The 20,626-nt window shown below is 44.9% G+C and overlaps 1 protein-coding gene and 1 pseudogene across 1 annotated transcript; both read right to left on the bottom strand.

The window, feature by feature from the left end:
- Positions 1 to 356: 356 nt before the first annotated feature.
- On the bottom strand, positions 357 to 9,130 carry Psmg4 (proteasome assembly chaperone 4). The gene is made up of 3 exons (XM_046453328.2): positions 8,865 to 9,130; positions 4,207 to 4,282; positions 357 to 551 (listed from the first exon to the last, which is right to left on the bottom strand). The coding sequence occupies exons 1-3, from the start codon at positions 9,036 to 9,038 to the stop codon at positions 430 to 432; spliced, it is 372 nt and encodes a 123-aa protein (XP_046309284.1). The 5' UTR covers positions 9,039 to 9,130; the 3' UTR covers positions 357 to 429.
- Positions 9,131 to 10,705: 1,575 nt separating this feature from the next.
- LOC124098488 (stAR-related lipid transfer protein 6-like) lies at positions 10,706 to 16,382 on the bottom strand (annotated as a pseudogene).
- Positions 16,383 to 20,626: the final 4,244 nt, after the last annotated feature.

Below are 20,626 nucleotides of genomic sequence, written 5' to 3'. Positions count from 1 at the left end.
AAGGGTTCAGCTGAGATGGGAAGATAAATACATCCATTCACGAGGCAGACAGCCATCTCAGGCACACACACAAACCCAAAGCATATTTGTAAAGACTTGTTCATCTTAATTCTAATTGGGAATGTACATATGAATCATGTCTGATCTACACTTTAGATTGTTAGATCACAAGCTTCACTCCCAAAAAAAATCCCATTTCACCCCTTTTCTCTGTCACCAAGTGGGTAGGTGTTACTGCCCCCGGGCTCTCCTCCTTCTCAAGGCCCATCCCTAGGGCCTTATAGCCCCCAAACTATGTGGAGAAAGAAAAGCTCCTAAGAGTGAGCCTTCAAAGAACAAAGTATGAACACAACTGATAAAATAAAATTCAATCAATTTATTTAAATGTACACCGTAGATAAGTTATAAATTCTCCCTTCTGCCACTCAGCTAGAACTTTTCGGGAAAAGCCTCCATTTCTTCCTTGATCCTGTTTTCTACAAGTAATGCGAAGTTACTGTCTGTGTTTTGAAGGTTATAGCTGACAAACACCTGTTTGTTGGTCTTCCTGGCTAAAAGAGAGAACACATTGACACAGCCATGACTGAAACACCACAATTGCCTGTTCCTCACACCTACCCACAGCTGGTAATGCTTGAGAAGAGAATGGTTTCAAGGGGAGAAGAGAGTCCTAATTTTAGGACTCTTTGAACTGATGCTACAAATGCAGACAAGTGTCATTTAGCCCTTCCCCTAGTCTCTAAAACAGTGACTCTTAAGTGTGGCTTCATAGCAGTAGCAGCAGCTGGAACCTGTTAGACTTGCAGATTCTCAGGCCCCATCCAGACCTTCTGCATCAGAAATTTGGAGTTCAGGCCAGAAATCTGTGAACAAGCCCTCCAATGACCCATACTCATGCTTGAGAGCTGCTGCTCTACATAGGGTGTTTTGGTTTTGTGGCATTTGGGGTTTTATTTCTTAAAATCACAGATAGTATAATACTAAAGTATTTAAAAGTTAAAGTCCTCCTTCCCAGAGGCAACCCTATATTTCTATGCATTTACATGTGTGTACATATTCACACACGTGTGTATACACACATGTATAATTTTCTGATGCTGAATCTAAGTTTTAGCTCTTTTCTACACAGCCAATGATAAATAGTTGGGGTACACTCGTCCAGCTGCAAAAATCAAGCAAAGTCACACACCCCAAATGTGAAAGACAAGACAATGTGCTGAGAAGTAGCAGTAAGCCCAAAACAATTCCGGCTGACTGCACTGTGCCAGGGCCTCCTTCCTCAGCCTCACCCACACCCCAGGCTGGTGCAGAATCTCCTCTCCTCCCATCCCACTATCAATCTCATCACAGGCAGAAAAGTGGGGCGGTGGTGGCCACCTGTACCATTATTAAAGGCTGGTGTAGAACACACACAGCACCAGGCTTCATCCAGGGGATACTCTGTCCACTCAGTTGGTATCACCATCACACCTGTGGTCCTCCTAGGTACCATGTGGCTCAAGAGAATGGGGAGAGCCAGCTGCAGGAGGCCTGGATCCTTTCCCATCCCATCACAGCCAGGAAACCTCTTTGAGTTCCAGGTCTTCCTTTGTAAATCAAGAAAGGGTAGACCTCAGGACCTCAAAGGGCTTTTTATTCACCTTTTCCAGAATAGTCTGATTTTCAGGGATAAAAGAGATCTTGGGGATTAGTTGACTGCCCTCTTTACATGGCAACTGGCAGAACTCCAGAGAAGCTGAGAGGACAAGCCAGCCTCTGCCTTGAGGAGAGCTGGGCAAATTGTATGGCATGTGAATTATACCTCAATTAAGCTGTTTTTTGGGGCTTTTTTGTTTGTTTGTTTTTTAAGAGGAAAGTATCTCGACAGAAGCAGTTCTCAGTATCCTAAGAACTAGTGTTTAGCTTATGGTGCTTGGAGCAGTCTCTCACCAGTTTGGTGGGTGCAGTGTGCCCACATCAGTGACAGCTGTACCCAAACAGTGATCCACTAAGCCCTGGAGGGAGTGGGAAGGCCCATAGGTTCCCATCGTTTCTTCAGTGCATGAAGCAGACTGGGAATTACTCGTTTAGACAATGATCTATAAATAAATAGAGTATAGCAGAACAGGGGAACATACCAAGGCCACTTGGGAGAAGGCCCATCAGGCCACACCCATTCAGCCTGCCCAGAAGAGGTTCCTCTCTCCCCATAGGAACCCACTGAGATTCCAATCATTCTGTTTGCTAAGATAGGTCCTCTCAGGGAGTAGCACTGTATCTGCTGACATCATCTACCCATACTCAGCTGTCCTCCAGAGCCACAAGAGCACAGGGTCTCCTCATCCATACCAAAGCCTGTGATACTTCCAGAGCTACTTGGAATTTCCAAGGCCGGCTCTTTCCGTACTTGCTTTCACTTTCTGTACATGACACAGTTACAGGAAACCTCTCCCTTTTCATTATAATGCATTAATAATGAATTTCCAGGCTCAAGAGGATGGGCACAGCACATGACTTAACTGGGCAGCCTCCACTTGGTCTGGGCACTGTGGGGCACCAGACCCTTCAGAGAAGCAGACAGCCACACTGCACTACTCAAGCAGTTCTAAGTTATTGAGAACCGCTTGCTTTTTGCATCAAACTGGGGTTAGACATCTGATGGATATTCTTGAACCTATTTTACCTTTCTGGTATAAAACTCATGGCATATCAGAGGAGCTCCCGCCATCCTCCTCTATGGGTGTCTGTCATGGCAATCCCAGCCAGCTTTCTGTCTCCGTAAACAGGAACATATTCCCACCACTTTAAGCAGGCATGGACACACAGTAGTTAGCTAAGTGTGCTACCCCTCACACATGGGAAAAAAACATGGGGAAGCGCTTAAAAGGAAAGGGCATCAGGGACAGGAGTTGTAGCTCAGCGGTAGAACACTTGCCTAGCACATGTGAAGTACTCAGTTCAACCCTCAGCACCACATAAAAATAAATAAATAAAATAAAGGTATGTGTCCATCTACAACTAAAAATAATAATTCTAAAAATAAATAAATAAAAGGGGGCATATCTCCAACTAAATTTTACATGGTTCAGAAAAAAATTATGATATAAACCCAGAGGGGGAAGGATAACAACTAGGAATCAGTGTAGACAGGGGAGGAGTTCCTGTTTCTTCTTTGTAAACTTCCTGTAAATTTAAAATTATCTCCTAATAAAAAGTTACCAAATTACTAGCCTGGTCTCTCTAACTCCATGCTAGAGAAAATGTACCCTGCAAGTTCCTAAAAGCTGACCCTGTGGGTGTGGCAAGTCTGGAAGGGCTGGTGACATTCTATCCAGCCTGCCTTCACCTACTGGAGGATGTCCTCTTTGGCTGGGTGCTGTATGTTCATGCATGTGGAACACAGGTGACAGACATGAATATTCCCACTTGTCAGGCCAACAGAAGAAGCCTCTTTGCACAGCACCCAGCACAACTAAGTATGAGCTCCTCAAAACCAGTTGGCCTCCTTCTCCAGAGGGGCCCTATGCCTAACCCCAGAACTGAAGCAACTGGGAACAACAAAGAACACAAAGACTGAGCAGGAGACAGGGCATCCTGTGCACACTGACTGTGGGCCTGAGGGGCTGAGAATGGCAGAACATGCCATTCTTACTTGAACTACCTGGACATTTACAGTATGTATGTATCCAAGGTGCAGAAGGGGTAGAATCTTCACCACATATTCTTTGCTTGATACCACTCTATGCCACACTCAGAGAAGCCAAACCACAGTCTCTCCAAGATCTGAACATACACTGAGAGACTACAGGATGGTCCTTCCTGCACAATGATGACGCCTGCTTCATAGGCTCTACCAAATCCCCACAAGGGCCCAGAGAGCCACCTTGAGCAGCTACCCATGGCAGGCTGTGGGCACCATTCACTCTCTCCTCCCATGAGGAGGTGATGTGCTCCCTGAAGGAAAATAAAAGCTCATCAACTCAAGAATGAAGCCAAGGAGCGTGGGAAAGTTCCTTGGGAATATGCTGGTCGAGACAGTAGTGACAGGTGGAGCAGGGACAGTTGGGCCCTGTAAAGACAGAACATGCAGGGTTGTGTTTCCAGCAGTGATGAGGCTACATCTCTTAGTATAAAGATTCTTCACTTCTGAAGTTACCTGCCTCATGGCATTAGACAGCAGGTCCCACCTGGCTGGTCTCCCAGCACCAGCTGTGGGTACATACGTACCTAGGCGCTGGGCAAGGCCAGTGGAGGTTGTGTCAGAAGTGTCTCCAAAGAGGGAAGTGCACACAGGGATGGAGTCCTAAAAGAAAAACAAAGAACGCACTGAAGCTTCTCCACCTGGATGCCAACAGCCATAGTTCTACAGCTTCTGATTCTTCACAAGGGTGGCAGCAGCAGGTTCTGAGAGGGCAGAAACGTGGACTGAGGGAAATGGCTGGCATTTGTCAACAGCCAAGCAAGTTGACCCCGACACACAGGAGGTCAGAGAGCTGAGACAAACATAGAAAAGTCACCTGCAGCTGCAGCCACAGAGCTGTTAATAAGTTCTAGGACTGATTTTACATGAAGGGCTTGTTTTAATGTCGGAAACTCCAAAGCAAGCGGAAGGGCAACATTCCAACCAAAAGGGAAGCAAACAAGATCACTGAGGGCACAGCAAGAAGAAAGCAAAGCACAACCTGGGTGGCTCGTGCCTGGCTCTGAGAGGGAGGATGCCTAATCTCAGCTCAGCCTATGAGAGGACTCACAGCTCCCATCCCTGAAGACTCTGCTGGGGCCTTTAAGGTCAGTTAGCGTCCTATGACTTTGAGAAGAACACCAGCCACCAGCATCTAGAAAGCCAACATAAAGACTTCTGAATACTCTAGCCAATCTCATTTCAGATAAGAAACAATAAAATGAAAGAAGCACTATAAATGATGTTAAGATAAATAAATTTGGTCCTTCTGAAATCTGAAGGAAATCTTACTCCCAATTAACTTGGAAATAATCTCCCTCCGCATTAAAATGTCTAGCTTAAAAGGAAAAAACTCACTTGCTAACCTTGTAAAATGGCCAAAATGTTTTTTATCAAAATAGCAGATTTCTACGAGAAATAGCCTGGGTGCAGAGCTCTGGGAAACCTGTGCAAGGGTTTTAATGACAGGCTTTGGGCTTGATGTCCCTCACCCCACTGTGCATGTGGAGACAAGTAGACTAAGCAGACACCTACTGTGTACTGGGCAGCATGGCAGAGAACAGACCAAAGAGACTGTAGCTCGTCTCCTAAGAGATTCAAAGTCACTTTCAGAATTTGTTCAGGTCTATTTTTTAAAAGGAGATCAAAAAACACAGGAGATTAAAGCATTTTCTGCATACATTTTTGGTTGAGAAAGACAAAAAACATGATCTTAATTAATGAACCTGCTGCTTACAGGTTCCAAGGTCAATGATCTTAATTAATGGACCTGCTGTTTACAGGTTCCAAGGCCAACATGTAGCTGTACGGTAATAGTATTTATAATTAAGTCTCCTGAAAAAGGAAACCTTACCCTGTAGCCTTTTTCCACCAAAATTAAATTTTAATACCCTATCTTGGCTGGGCACTATGGCACTCCCCTGTAATCCAGTGACTTTAGAGGCTGAGGAGGGAAGATCATAAGTTTGAGGCTAGCCAAGGCAACTTAGCAAGACTATCTCAAAATTAAAAAAAAAAAAAAGGCTGGGATGTAGCTCAATGGTAAAGTACCCCTCGGTTAAATTCCCAGCACTAAAAGAAAAAAAAAGAAAAGAAACCTATCTTATTACACTTCTGAATAGTTCATTACTTTAAAAGTACACTAGGATACCCGATGGCTTTGCTGTGGTGGGAGTGCCACCTTCCACACATCAGGGATATCCTAGATGCCAGGCAGCCACCCTCAAATTGTTCCAGCTCAGCATCATCCATATCTGCGGCCTCTCTGGGCACCAAAATTCCCTGCTCCATCCAAGGCAGGCCAGTTGGGGAAGCAGCTGTACTGTGTGATCTTGTTTTCATGGCCTTGTCATACATATGCAGGGTTAGAGGCAGAAAGACTTCACAGACACTGTGATGCTATCCTCCACACAGAAGCCAGGAGAGTTTCTCTGGGAAGAGCCACAGAGTAAATAGTTTAGGCTTTAGGGATTACAAAACCTCTATTACCATTGCCTGATGTTGCCATCAAAGCACAAAAGCTGGAACAGAATTCTATCTACATGGAGGAGCATGGCCCTGTTCCAATAAAACTTTATTACAAAAGCAGAGGAGGGTCGGCCCATGGGCCATAATTTGTTGAGTCCTGCTCCACAGACACTTTGGATTTCCTGCCTTCAGCTATACCCTTACCTTATTTTCCCAGCTGCCTCAGCCTCTGCCCCCAGAAGGAACATCCAGGCACTGCACCAACATGGCCATTCAGTAGGAACTGGCTTCTGACAGATCTGATAAGGGAGCCTGGTCCCTTTTCCTTTTCAGCCCTGGTCTTGGTGGAATATAACCTTCCAATGGAGAAAATATACTCTGCTGGGAGCTATGACTACCAAGTGGTCAGGCCACCAAAGCAGCCCACAAGAGGAGTTTATTTACTTATCTCCCTAAACCAGTGCTGCAAAAGGGGCTGAAATAATTCATGAGTGACACCTGGTCTTACCAATGCACAGTCCTAAGCCCCATATGCCCACTGCCTTACCCAAGTCTATTAGCCACTCCTATTACTGTGGGGACAAATAGAGAAAGAACATGAGGAGGCTCCAAACACACTAGTCCCCCTAGGTATCCCCCCTCCTGCAATGAAAGAACTGGAATTGTCACCTGCCCAAAGACCCACCTTTCAAGAGTCACCAAAAAAGAAAAACAAAACACCCAGAAAAGAACAGTGAGAATGGAAAGGACTACTGACTAAGGATTTCCAGAACTCCCAATTCAGATGCTGTCTCTTTCCCAAGGCTTCTCTGGGTGCTATGGTATATAGCTATAAACCTGTGGCTTTCCAATGCCCCTGGCGACCAATCAGCCCTATTCCCTGAGTGACTTCATGTTAGTTCTCCCTGAGAGGGTCTCCCTCAGCCATTCCACAAGGGCTTAATAAGCAGCCTGACATAAACACTCCTAAAACAGACAAGCCTCCTTCTGAAACACTAAACTGCAGAGGAGGCCAGCACTGCAGGAGTAAGTAGATAGGAAGGAACACTAAGCGGCACTAATAGGAGCACTAATAGGTCCTAAGAAGTCACTGAAAAGTCTCTGGATCATGCTCTGAGTTCATCTCTTGAAAGGTTTTTTAGTAGAGGAATGATGTTATGGAATGAGACCTTTGAAAACATGAGACCAAATAAAGCCTTTCCTCCTCTAAGTTGTTCTTGTCAGGTATTTTGATCACAGCAACAAAAACCTAACACAGATGACAATGTCTCACCTCAGTCTTAAAACTATCACTTTTCTGCACTGTAAAGAAACAGCCATAATGTTATAGGTTAAACTGTGTCCCTGAAAAAGATGGGTTTAAGTCCTAATCCCTGAATGTGTAAATTTATTTGAAAATAGAGAGCTTGCAAATGTAAATAAGATATAATTAAGACGAGGTCATACCAGAGTAGAGTGGCCCTTAATCCAATATGACAGATATTCTTATAAGAGGTGAGGGCTAGTGGTGTAGCTCAGTGGTAAAGCACTTGTCTAGGATGCATGAAGCCCTAGGTTCAATCCCAAGCACCCTGAAAAGAAAAGAGAGGAATCACAAACACGAGAAAGAGAAGATGACCATATGATGTCAGAGGCAGAGACTGGAGTGAAGCATCTATAAGCCAGGAACCACAAGGATTACCAGCAACCACCTGAAGTTGAGAGAAAGGCAAAGGATGGTTTCTTCACTGGAGTCCCCAGAAGGAAACAACTCAGCCAACACCTTGATTTGGACTTCTAGCCTCCAGAAAGGCGATTCAGTATTTTAAGCCACCTGTTTGTGGTACTGTTACAACATCCCTAGGAAACTAATGTAGACTGCACAAGAGAAAGCCAAAAAAAAAGTAGAAAAGAGGAGACACAGACTTGGCCCAGGGTGGCCAACATAAAGGTGATCAATTGTATTCTCTGCAAGCTTTGAATGACAGCATTGCACATGGATTCACTAACTCAGGGCGCAGTGATATGTGAGAGAAAGAAATCAAGGATGACCAGAACAACCAGAAAGATGGGAGCTGCCATGGCAGAGAAGGGCTGGCTGTGGGAGGAGCAGATGTGAGAGAGAGATCAAAAGATTGGTCTTGAGTATGTCTGTCAGATGCCTGTTAGGCAATCAAATGTAGATGCAGGACTTCCAACTTCAGGAAGAGTTGTCTGTACTGGAGATGTAAATAAACATCTATGCAGTCAAAACTGAAGTTGATGGCAATCTCCAGCCAATGTGACCAGAGGCAAGGCCCCCTATACTGCAACCTAAAGGGACCCGAGAGGAGGAACCCGCAGTGGGGCAGAGGGACAGGGTTCTGGTGGGCTTGAGGGCCAGCCAGTGCAGGCCTGGGTCAACTCCTGGGGTCCCCACCGGACCAGGGGTAGACCTAGGGGACACCATCAGGCGATCTTCCGGGCTGGGGTTGCACATGAGGCCCCTCAGGTATCCCCCACCTGCGAGAGTCCCATCTCAGTTCCTCCTGTGGCCTTCTTCCTTGTCCCTAACCACCACACTTGCTCCCACTTAACCCGTTCCCCTCCCGGCCCCCATCTGGTGGCACCCTTTCGCCCAGGACCTCCCTGGACCTCTCCAGGTGCCCTCGCCCGTCCTCCGTCCAGCCCAGGTCCCCTCGTTGACCAACCCCCTCCCCAGCCCAGCCAGGCCCGGCCCTGCCGGACTTCCAGGCCCCGGGCCGCCACCGGCACTCACGTAGCGGCTGCACATGGCCACTGCGAGATTGCGCAAATGCGGCGTGGCCCCCACCCACAGGAAGAGCGAGTCCGTCAGCCGCATGACGTGGAAGTGGACGAGCTGCTCCCACAGCCTCGCGCTGAAGTTGTGCAGACACACGTCTCCGCCCGCGGCGGCCTGCGACTCCTCCATGCCTCCCGCCAGCCCCACGCCCACGGCGCCGGAACCCGGTCCTGGCCGCGGGAGCCGCTCGGGCCAGACCCGAGCGAACGAGCGCCGAGAGGCCGAGCGCTCTTTCGCTTTCGATTGAGCGACTAGGGTAGGGGGCGGAGCTACCTCGGGAGAGGAGGTGCCTGTGGTGGCCGGGGCGGGGCAACCCCGGTGGGAGGGGCTTGGCGGCTGGCCTCGGGCTTAATTAGACCAAGTCGGCGCCTGCCGGGACCCGGCGCTTTAGCTGGCCTCCAGTGCAGCCTTGGCGGGGAGTCCACCGTGACCTCTGGGAACCCACGGACACCCAGCAGTATTCGCCTCCACCTTGTTCCCCTCCACCCTTTTACTGACGTGTAACATTAATGGGCTGAAGTGGAAGCGTCTTCCCAGGCCGTGACACTCCACCCCACAGTGAGAGACGGTGTTCCTTAGGCACTCCGCCAACAGCCACCTCCCTCATACCTCCTCCTCTTAGCAGCCCCTTAATTCCAGGGAAGCCCCAGACACTAGTATGGCTGTATGTATAAACGTGGCTGTATAACCAATGTGATCCTGCAGTCTGTACACGTGGAAAAATAAGAATTCATACCCCATTTGAATAAAAATGTATGATATGTCAAGATCATTGTAATGTTTTGAACAACTAATAAAAAAAATTTAAAAAAAAAAAAAAAACAAAGAAGAATGGCAATGATGTGGAGAGTAAGCCCTAAAAAAGGAATTGTGTGGACTAAGTTAGCAGGCGGAGGAACAGGCACTCTTTGGGGATCGGACCCACATGAGCTGCCATCATGAACAAGCCCTCAAGCCTGAGACCCAATTTCCTCATCTACAAAATGAAAATTAGAACAGGAACCCTTCAGAGATGTGGGAAAGATTCTGAGAGTACCTGGGACACACCGTGAATGCCGGCCATTATGGTCCTTTCTATGAGGGCAAGAGAGGGGTCAAGAGAGAATGTGGAAAAAGCAAATAAGGGCTGGGATTATGGCTCGGTGGTAGAGTGCTTTCCTAGCATGCATGAGGCACTGGTGTTCGATCCTCAGCACCACATAAATGTAAAATAAAGATATTGTATCCACCCAAAACTAAAAAAAAATAATTTAAAAAAAATGGGACCACTATCACGCGTCTACTTTTTAAATCTCTGTTAAGTTAATTAATTGAAATTTAAGAGGGTGCTGCGGTTTGAATGTGGCTCGTGGCCTCCAAAGGTCCATTTTGAGTAAAGTCTAAAGCCCCAGGATGGCCCCTTTGGGAGGCAGGGCCTAGTGGAAGTTTTTAGGTCACCAAGGACAGTGAGGTATTTCTTTGGTAGTTCTCCTGAGAAGGTTATTATTACAGGAGCAAGCCTGGTTCCACACCTACCCTCCTCCCTCCTCCCTCCTCCCTCCTCCCTCCTCCCTCCTCCCTCCTCCCTCTCCCTCTCCCTCTCCCTCTCCCTCTCCCTCTCTCTCCTCCAGGCTCAAGATGTGACCACTGTCCCTTGTGCTTCCATCATTGGCTGTGAGATCTTCACCAAAGCTGAAACTTATCTCTTTATAAAGTTAATAGACATTTCACTGTGGTCTCACAAAGCTGACTAATAACAAAGGAAATTTTTTATAGTTTTGATCTATTTGCTAATTATTAATGATTCAATACTATAGTTCATTTTCAAGTCAGTATTCTAATGGCTTTATTAAAGTGTAAAACATGCAATAACCGCACATTTAAAAAGTACAAATTGAAGGTTTGACACATGCATAACCATGAAACCGCCATCACAATCAAGATAATGAACACATCCAGTACCCCCTCAATCCCTTGCATAATCAGTCCATCTGTCCTCTGTCCCATTGATCTGCATTCTAATTTGCAGATTAGTTTGCATTTTCTAGGGTTTTACATAAATGGGATCATACAGTACTATTGTTTTTTGTCTTTCATTCATTCTAATTATTTTGAGATTCATCTATGTTGTATGTATCAATTGCATTACTTTTTATTGCTGAGCAGTATATCTTTGTATGGCTATACCATGTTTGTTTACCCCTTCACATGTTGACATTCCTTTGGACTGTTTCCAGATTTTGGATATGACAGTAAAGCTGCTATGAACATATGTGTACAAACAATTCTCTGTATAGACATATGCTTTCATTTCTCATAAATAAAGCCTAGGAGTAAAATGGCTATATCATATGGCAGTTATATGTTGCACTTTTTAAGAACCTTGACATATGAAAGTCAGCAAGGACCACATCAACTACTTGGTATGTGCATTTCATTTCATTTAAGCCATAAGAGGTATTCAGTGTTATTTTATTGTGGTTGTAATTTACATTTCCTTTCCCGGCCCCCCTCAGTACTGGTGATTGAACCCAGGGATGCTCTACTACTGAGACATATCCCCAGCCTGTTTTGTTTTATTTTATTTTATTTTATTTTATTTTATTTTTGAGACAGGATTTCAGGAAATTGTCCAGACTGGCTTCCAACTTGCAGTCCTCTTGCCTCGGCCTCCCAAGTCACTGGAATTATAGGTGTTTGTCACTGCACCTGGCTAATTTACATCTTCTTAATGACTGATGAATCTCAGTTCATATGTGCACCATTCACACACACACACACACAAAAAGAACTCAAAATGGTTTCATACATGCAAACATAAAACTTAAAGAAAAAATTATAGGGGAAAACCTTTGTGTATTTTAATCTTCAATGCTGATCTCAGAGTGTATCTGTTTTCTAATAAAATAATTTGTAAACAAATCATTTTCCAGGGACAAAAGCAAAAGAGCAAAGTGTATTAATAATGCTTGTCATTTAACATCATTATGTGAGACTAAAAAATATATTTAGTGTTTTCTTATACAACTATGAGTTTTTATTTTTATAAAGTATCTTCAGTAATTTGTACAAGAGTACTGTCTACAACAGTTTAGCAGTATTTAAGCATATTGACTCAGAAGTAAACTGCAATACCTGCTATACCATATTTACTAGCAGTTTGTAATGGTCTTAAATCTCTGATCAATAGCAGAAGGGCTTTATTTCTTCTTTTGGAATGGTAGGTGACCATCATGTTGTCCACATTCTAATGGAGCTCTGTGTGTCTTTATTCCATCTTTTGCATTGAAGACGAAGTTTACTAAGTTAGAAGACGTGTTTTTTTCAATTGTTGATGGGGGCATTCATTTCTGTTTAGACAAAAATCACTAGTCTGGAATATGCAGGGTTTTCTTTTAGAGGTGAACATATGTAGCTACAAAGATGGTTATAATGACAGACATAATTTGAAGATGGAGGATGTTCTGGGAAATCTACACCTTGAGAACTGATAATGTCCATGTTCCCTTCACAGCCCTTGATGTCTACTAAGACAATAAAGTCTGGGGGGATGGGATTGAGCCCATGGCAAAACTTAGTGTTATGGTATGACATATAAATGTGTCTGAATCAATCCTGTATACCATATAGTATACTTTCAGTGCTGTAACCCATGTAATCCTATTTCCAAGTTGGTAGAGAAAAATAAAATAGTTTAAATGTTGATTCTGGAATTATTAATTCAACACCATATAGATTTCCAAGGAATTTTCTATAAGCCTTAATGGAAACAGTTTTCTTTTTTGAAATTTTAACCCCTTTCCAGCCTGATGTATCTTGATTGTAACCTAAAATTTTTTGAGCAATTTGTTGGTCAATTGCCCAATATTCCTCTATCTCACGGTCTTTGTACTTGCTATTCCCTCTGCTTAGAAAACTCTTCTGCAATGTGTTTACACAGCTGATGCAGTTTGATTGGTTTATTTGTTTAAATGTCACTTCCTTTCCTAACATTAATCTAGTCCAGAATCTTACCAATCATTGGGACTCTTTTCCAAATCCTCATAGAAACCTCCATATCTGTTAACCTGGTGACATATCAGATGAGCTGGAAAACATTCAGATGGAATATTAGGGATATTTGCAAGGACGGGACTTGGGTTTCAATGCCCTCAAGTCTCCTCCTTTCCTGTTTGCTTTCCACAGCCCCAGGTGAAGAGACCGGCCTGTGGGGCTTTGCAGAGATTCCTATAATGGCTGGGGATGTAGGGCACTGCGACCTGGACCATGTCCAGAACCACCCCCTCCCAACCCAGAAAGCAGACAGGGAGAAGCTCCACACCTCCCACAGGGGCTGCAGCCTAAGGCCTGAAGTGCCCCTATCCTGACCCCCGCTTTGTGATCTTTGATTTGGCATCAATTTCACGGATGCAATACCCAAAATGTGACCATAAAAAAACAAAGTGATCAATTGGTCTGCATTGAAATTACATTTTTTCTGCTCTTCAAAAGAAACTCCTAAAAAAAATAAAAGTAAATAAAAAAGTGAAAAGACAAGCCACAGACTCGGAGAAAAATCTTTGCGAAGCATATCTGATAAAAGTTTTATATCCAATGTATGAAGAACTTTCAAAACTCAACAATGAAAAAACTAACATCCAATTTAGAAACAGATGAATAGATGCTTCATCAAATGGCAAACCTGAGAATCATTCAGGTCAGCGTTGACCCCTGTTCAGTCCTTGGCACTCTAAGTTCTGTGAAGATGTTAAGAGGAATGAACTCTGCTTCTGGGTGTCATCTTAGACATGTTAAGGACTCACTGAATGCTAGTCACTATTTGTTTTATCTGATAGGGCTTCTGATTCAGGATGGTATGCATTTACACCCGCATCTCTGCCTCCACAGAAACTCCTTCCCTTCCCCTAGAGTTACATTGCACAAATATTGGAAATTGCACATCATAAATTGGAAAGATCATCAAACCAAAAATACTTGTAATACGCCTAACCTTTCCAATACCTTAGCTTGGCAACACAGTGCACGATAGAGAATCAGTTATTTCTGCTCATGACTGTGGCTGACTGGGGGCTATTTAGCCTCACCAGAGAGGATAGGATTGTGTATTGCTAGCAAGTAGAAACTGAGTACAGTTTCTACTTAATGTGTAGCACCTCCAGACCATTAAATAGTTGAAAAATCATAGATCAAACTGTGCGATCAGGGATTGTCTGTAGTCTAAACCTATAAATAGGATAGTAAATGATGTCAAACATATAATCCTGTGGCTATGAAGAGAGTGGGAAGACGGATAGCTGTGGTCAAGGAATTCCAGCATGTCTTTGGAAAATAGAAAGTGAACAGAGTCTCCTCTAATGAAACAGCAGAGGAATTGGGCCTGGGGGCTCGAGTAGAGGAAGCAGCCAGCCTGAAGGATTGAGAAGTGGGGCAAAAGGCAGAGAGATTGGCCAAAGGTTTCTAAAGGAACAGACCCCCCTACACACACCTCAAGTCCCCTTTCATACCTTCTGATGCTTTCTCTCCGTAGGAAAAATAAAACACATTTTTTTTTTAAATAGAGAGTTCATCTCTAAACACACCTTAAATAACTATGGGAAACTAAGACAATAGCACCCTATTGTCTCAGTGTCCTTCCCAGCATCTAGCCAGCACAGGCCAAAACATGCTCCTCCCTCTTCTGCACCCAAGGAAGCCACATGATTCAGCAACAGTGGGTCGTAGCCAGTCGTGTCCCCAACATCAACAGCCCTAAAGACTCAGACCCACATTCCCTAAACTGTGTTTGGGAATTATTGAGGACTCTTTTTTCTAAGTCCTGACCCTACCCAAGCCCAAGTTCATTAGGTGACCCTGGTTCTGCTTCTACAACAAAAATAAAGGTAATCAAGTTTGATTTCCCCAATTTCTCATCTATCATTTCAAACCCTTATCTTCATTGAACCCCATTCTTAACTGTGCCTCATTTTTAATTTTGAGACAGGGTCTTGCTAAGTTGCTTAGGGCCTCACTAGGTTGCTGAGGCTAACTTTGAATTTGCAATGCTTCTGCCTGAGCCTCCTGAGGTGTGGGAATTACAGGTATGTACCATCACAGAGAGGTGCCCCTTTTGTCAAAGATCAGTCTGTCCATGTGAATACACAGGGCTTTAAATGGGGCTACGCTACCAGTAGGAAGACCTCATGGATCAGACCCAAGGGTGGAAACAGAAGCAACCCACACCCTATCACTGTCAATGGCCCATTTCGGGGATTGTGCTTCCCAAACCTGTGCTTACAGGATTACAGGATTAGGGATCCATTTCCACCAGAGAATGCAGCAAGAGTCCAAGTAAACAATAAGCTATGGCTGCAGCTGGGCACTTTGGACTCCTTGGGAAGAGTCACCATCTTAGTGGAGAAATCCACTCTGATCACCAAGAGATGATAGAACTGTTGGCCCCCACTGGAGACAGTTAGAAAATGCTTGGCATCCATTCCTTGCACCCCAGTTAGCACACAAATAATCTCCTTGTGTGCCATTGGGTACTCCCTTCCCCAGTGTGATAGTAAATGGACATAATAGCAACTGTGGCCCAAGCAGGGCAGACCCCCTTCCAGGGAGAAATAGCTCAGTGATGAGCACAGGGCCTTTAAATGTCATCCGCTGTATGGATTTACTAGAGCTATTGAGATCTGTCTTTCCCAAGGCACCTTCCTACAGAGCTCTCTGATGGAGGCAAGGAAATAAGAGCTGCCACTTGGGCCCAATATGGTCAACTCTGACAGCTATTTCAACTCTGAAGATCCATTGCAGTCAACAGAGGCTTTGGGGTCTGAGTTACAACTTTTCTTCTCCTTCTGTCCAATCCTGCTTTCTCTCCCTCCCTGCCAAGGGTAATCCCTCGTAAACACATTCAATACTCGATCTAAACTCTCTCCACATATGTTTTCTGAGAACCCAACTTGGGTCCAGCTTCCCATGTGGCCTATTCTCATCTCACCCAGACACCTGTGTGCCATTTCATCCAGGGCCGTGATTTTGCTCATCAACTTGTCTCTCAAGTGTGAATCTGCAGTGAGCATTGCGTACCCGACTGCCTGCTGGCTGTCACTGTGTGTCTGTTGCACAGCACCTGGCCCCGGAGTGTGCCACACCAGAACTTAGACTCTCCCTCTCCCCTCTCTCTGACCTGGCCCCAGGTTTACTTGCCTTATTATATTCCCTGCAGTGTTGAATGTCCCCCACCCACTCTGGTTCCCAGGCCATGCATTTAACCATCTCATTACTGCATACGGCACAGCCCACTCACCTCTCCCACGCTCTTCTCTTCTGTCCTTCTCAGCTGCACTGCCCCTGACCTAGTCCAGACCTTGCCCATCTCTGGCCTAGACTGCAGCTATGACATTCTGACGACATTCCCTGTTCGCTCTCTCACTGGCTTTCAATTTGTCTTTCTCACTATCGCCAGAGAGATCTATTGAACCGATAAGTCTGACTGTGCTGCTTCCACTAAGAAAAAATTCTTCAGCAATGTTTAACCTCAATGCCTTTGCAGACATTCAAGGCCCCTCCCCTCGCCACCCACCCGCTGACTCTATAGTCAGGTGATACTGAATTCTTTGAAGCTGTTAGACCCCAAACCGTATTTGTCCTATGCACCATTGCACACGGTGGGCACCTTTGTGCCTGGGCCTCACATTCCTGCCTGGAAACTGCTCATTCCTAACATCACCCCATTGAGGAGCCTTCCCTAGCTCCAGGCAGGCTGGCCCTTCTCTTGTCCTTCATTCTGACCTCCATGGAACAACCATTTTGTGAAATAGCTTTTTTGCATGCCCGGTTCCCTCTCAGAGAGCTCCTAAGGACTGCAACAGGATCTTTCATCTGTAATGCAGAGTACAATCTGGGACCCTACTCATAATCAGCATAAAGCAAATATTGAATGGTTATTTGAAAAGAAGGGAATCTACAAGCTTTGGATCCTAGTCCTGGCTCTGCCATTAATTAGCTGTATGCCTCTATTCTAAGTCTGTTACCTTAGCTGTAAATTGAGAAGATTGGCTCATATGGTCTCTAAGGCCACCTTTCAGAGTTAATACCCTACCAAGATCAGATAAGAATGTAGAATGGTAACCAAATCCACATTCCGCCCACACCCCCACTGCTGGCAAAGAAGAGTGTAATTCTGCAGAAAGCCACTAGGTGGCAGGTGGGAAGGAAGCGGTTACTTTTGCTTTCCCAAAGCTGCAGGCAGGTCCTTGGATTCCCATTCTTAACTGGGGAGCTGTGTCTGAGACAGTCTTTTCTATAGGCTCTGTGATTGTACAACATTCAGATATTGCAGCAGGTACTGTGACCCAATTAGGCTCCAGCTCACGAACGCAAAACCATGCAGCAACAGAGGGAGAAAGCAGTGGGTTTGAAGGGAGAGGGTAAGCTGGTCTGGGAGATTTGATTCAGCTCTGCCCTATTTCTGCCACCAGATTAAATTGTAAGCCTTTGTCTGGCATAAATTTTATTAGGAATCAAGAATCACAGGATTTTTTTTTTCTCAGTGCTGGGGACGGAGCCCAGGGCCCTGTGAATGCTAAGCATGTCTTCTGCCACTGAGCTCCCTTTCAGCCCCAGTCACAGGATCTTAGATGGTATATAAAAAACTGCTCTGTGGAGAGGAGTCCTGTCAGTTTCCTTCCAGGTGCAGAAAGGGAGTCTGGGGCTTATAATGAGGCTGTGTGCCATAGGAGCTGTCCCTGGGATACTCACGGTGTTGACAATGAGTCATAAGAACTTCCAGGATGTTAATAGCTTCATGGAGTTACTCATAAATAAGATCCTTAGGCCTTTAAGCCAAAACCAAACCCAAACTCAATTATAGGCCATGGTTGGTAATGTGCTGTTTGGGTTAATAATAGACTGATTTATCCCATGATAAACATTTTAATATATTAATGACTTGATGTGATAGTCTATTTTTAGCTTATGTTGTATATCTAGCTTAAAATGAAAAGAGAGAAGGGAGGGTAATGGGGGGGGGATGCTGTATATTCAGTAACCCAGGCTGATAGAGCCCCCCACCCCCACCTGACAACACAGATCACAGTAACAGAGGAAAGCACTGGACTGTTAGGCCTGGGCTTTTTATGCTCTGACCTAGAAGTGACACATCTCATTCATTCATATAGCCCATTAGCTAGAAATGGTCACCTGTTGTTGCATAGCTGCAAGGGGTGGGGGGCTGCAAAATGTGGGGAACATATTGAATATTTGGTGTTACCACTGCCTGCCACAGTAACAAAAATTCTGATTTAGGCTGGGGATGGCTGCTAGCTCAATGGCAGAGCACCTACTTAGCATGTATAATTCCCACCATAAAATAATAATAATAATAAGATTGACTAAGAGTTGCCAATGAACATTTCTCAAGATTTTTCTTGAGGAATTCCTAATGGCCTGGAGAAGAAATATCACCTAAAACTGCATTCAGCCTCCTAGTGATCAAACCATTTTGCTTTCTCTCATCTTAAAAGTATATGAGAGCCAGGAGAGGTAGCACATGCTTGTAATCCCAGCGGCTCAGGAGGCTGAGGCAGGAAGATTGTGAATTCAAAGCCAGCCTCAGCAAAAGCGAGGGCACTAAGAAACTCAGTGAGATCCTGTCTCTAAATAAAACACAAAATAGGGCTAGGGATGTGACTCAGTGGTCAAGTGCCCCTGAGTTCAATCCCTGGTACTTAAAAAAAAAAAAAAAAGTACATGAGATCCAGGAGCAGTGGCACATGACTATAATCCTTGTGGCTCAGGAGGCTGAGGCAGGAGGATCGTGATTTCAAAGCCAGCCTCAGGAACTTAGCAAGGCCCTAATTAACTTAGCAATACCCTGTCTCAAAATAAAAAATGAAAAGTGGTTAAGTACCTCTGGGTTCAATCTCCAGTACAAAAAAAAAAAAGTATATGATAATTCACGTCCTGCTCTTAATCTATTCCTACCACCAAACCCAACAACTTATCTGCAATGTAACCAATAAGTGCCTTTCTGACCCTGTTACTGTAGATGACAGACCCATGCTCTGATTTGCAGGTACCTCCTCCACAGCGCCACGAATTTCCACTTCCTCTCACCATCTCAAGGATAGCACATAAACAATGTTTACCTTTCTCTCCCATATCATCGATTTTTGCCTCCACAGCTATTCCATTTGGCACTGATATACTGTTGTTTTTCCCATCTTTTTTTTTTAATTTTTTAGTTGTTGATGAACCTTTATTTTATTTACTTATATGTGGTGCTGAGAATCGAACCCAGTGCCTCACATATGCTAGGCAAGCACTCTACCACTGAGCTACAATTCCAGCCCCCCCATCTTTTTTTTAAAAAAAGTGTTCTTTACCCCACCACACACACTCACTCTGATTACCTCCCCTTCTCTGTATGCTTGCTTCTTGTCTTGGAAAAACCCAGTTCTGGCACATAAGAACCAGCCTCCAAAGATAGGAGGGGCCAAGAGGCTGGAGAAAGAAGTGGTCCAATCCAGAAATGCACAAAGTGTGATTTGTTAGGGACGTATGACTGAAGTGTACCTTGAAAGGCAGCAAGACAGGAGGATCCTCACACCTCAAGACAGGAGGGAGGGGTTTATATGCTAAGTTAGATGATGGTGGCCACAGCCAACTGCCAATTCCCTGGCCTTTCTCAAAAACTATTAACATGTCAAACATCAGTTAAGAAACAGCCCTGCATCAGTTTCTGCTGATTGACGACTTAGTTTATCCTATAGGATGTGGAATGCAGGCCTGGGTCACCTGGTGGGCAAGATGTGGTGATGAGCTAGAGGCTATGGTCAGGCCAGGCTGGATCCCTAGGCTTCTACTGCAAAACTCCTGGGGAAAGGGTTTCTGTGTGCTTCCTCCAATTCCTTTGTTCCCTTTCTTTTGAGCTCACTCTGATTGGGTTTCATTCCCTGCAGGTCAAACTCCTCCTGCCAGGGTCACCAAAACTCTTTATGTACAAAGCCTACAGCAAAGTCTCAGTCCCTTCCTCACCAGATGGGCAGCCCTGGACCTGCAGGTCTCTGCTCTGTCTGGGTGCCCTTGGCTTTCCCGGCCCCTCCCTCTCAGGCTCCTTGGCTGGTTCTTCATCCTTTCTAATCTTTGACATGGGAAGAATAGATTCTTATACCAAACTTTCCCCAAATAAGCAGTCTGTTTCTAGGGAGAACTTGGAGAATGTTAGACTTTCCTCAGTGCTGTAAGAATAATAAATTATTTTTAAAATTTCCCCTATTGGTCCTCAGATCCCTCAAAAGGCTATTGTCCCCAAACACATCTACCTCTTCCTGCTCTTCACCTCCTTATCAGCATTGACCCATTTATTCTCCTCAAGTATACACAAAAACCAGCACAGCAGCCACCCCATTAGCATAAAAGGAAAGCCCCAAGGTCTGGTGTTCTACTCAGTTGATCCTCAATTTACAAAGGGGAAATGGGCCAATGAGCCCATCATGAGTGGAAAGTATCCTAAGTTAAAAATGTATTGACTGCACCCACCTATCCAGCATCCCAGCTTAGCAACACAGCACACTGTGGAATGCTGGTTGTTAACCCTCAGGATCACGGGCTGATGAGAACCTGAAGTTCACTGTCACTGCCCATCCTCATGAGAGAGGATCAGATCACGTATCAATCCAAATTCAAAACTCCAAGGGCAGTTTCTATTGAATGAAAGTCAGTTTTGCACCATCAAGCTAAAAGATCATTTTAAA

The sequence above is a fragment of the Marmota monax genome, unplaced genomic scaffold (genome assembly GCF_021218885.2).
Source record: "Marmota monax isolate L192 unplaced genomic scaffold, Marmota_monax_Labrador192_F-V1.1 WCK01_AAM20220418_F8-fsc00029, whole genome shotgun sequence".
Lineage (NCBI taxonomy): Eukaryota > Metazoa > Chordata > Mammalia > Rodentia > Sciuridae > Marmota > Marmota monax.
The sequence above is the reverse complement of the archived record's forward strand: the minus strand, read 5'-3'. Positions and strand labels throughout refer to the sequence as shown.

Coding starts and splice junctions, on each gene's coding strand:
- Psmg4 (XM_046453328.2), bottom strand. CDS start 9,038: ATGGAGGAGTCGCAGGCCGCCGCGGGCGGAGACGTGTGTCTGCACAAC. Junction 4,283..8,864: donor TGGCCATGTGCAGCCGCTAC/GTGAGTGCCGGT, acceptor TTTTTCTTTTAG/GACTCCATCCCTGTGTGCAC. Junction 552..4,206: donor TGGCCTTGCCCAGCGCCTAG/GTACGTATGTAC, acceptor TCTCTCTTTTAG/CCAGGAAGACCAACAAACAG.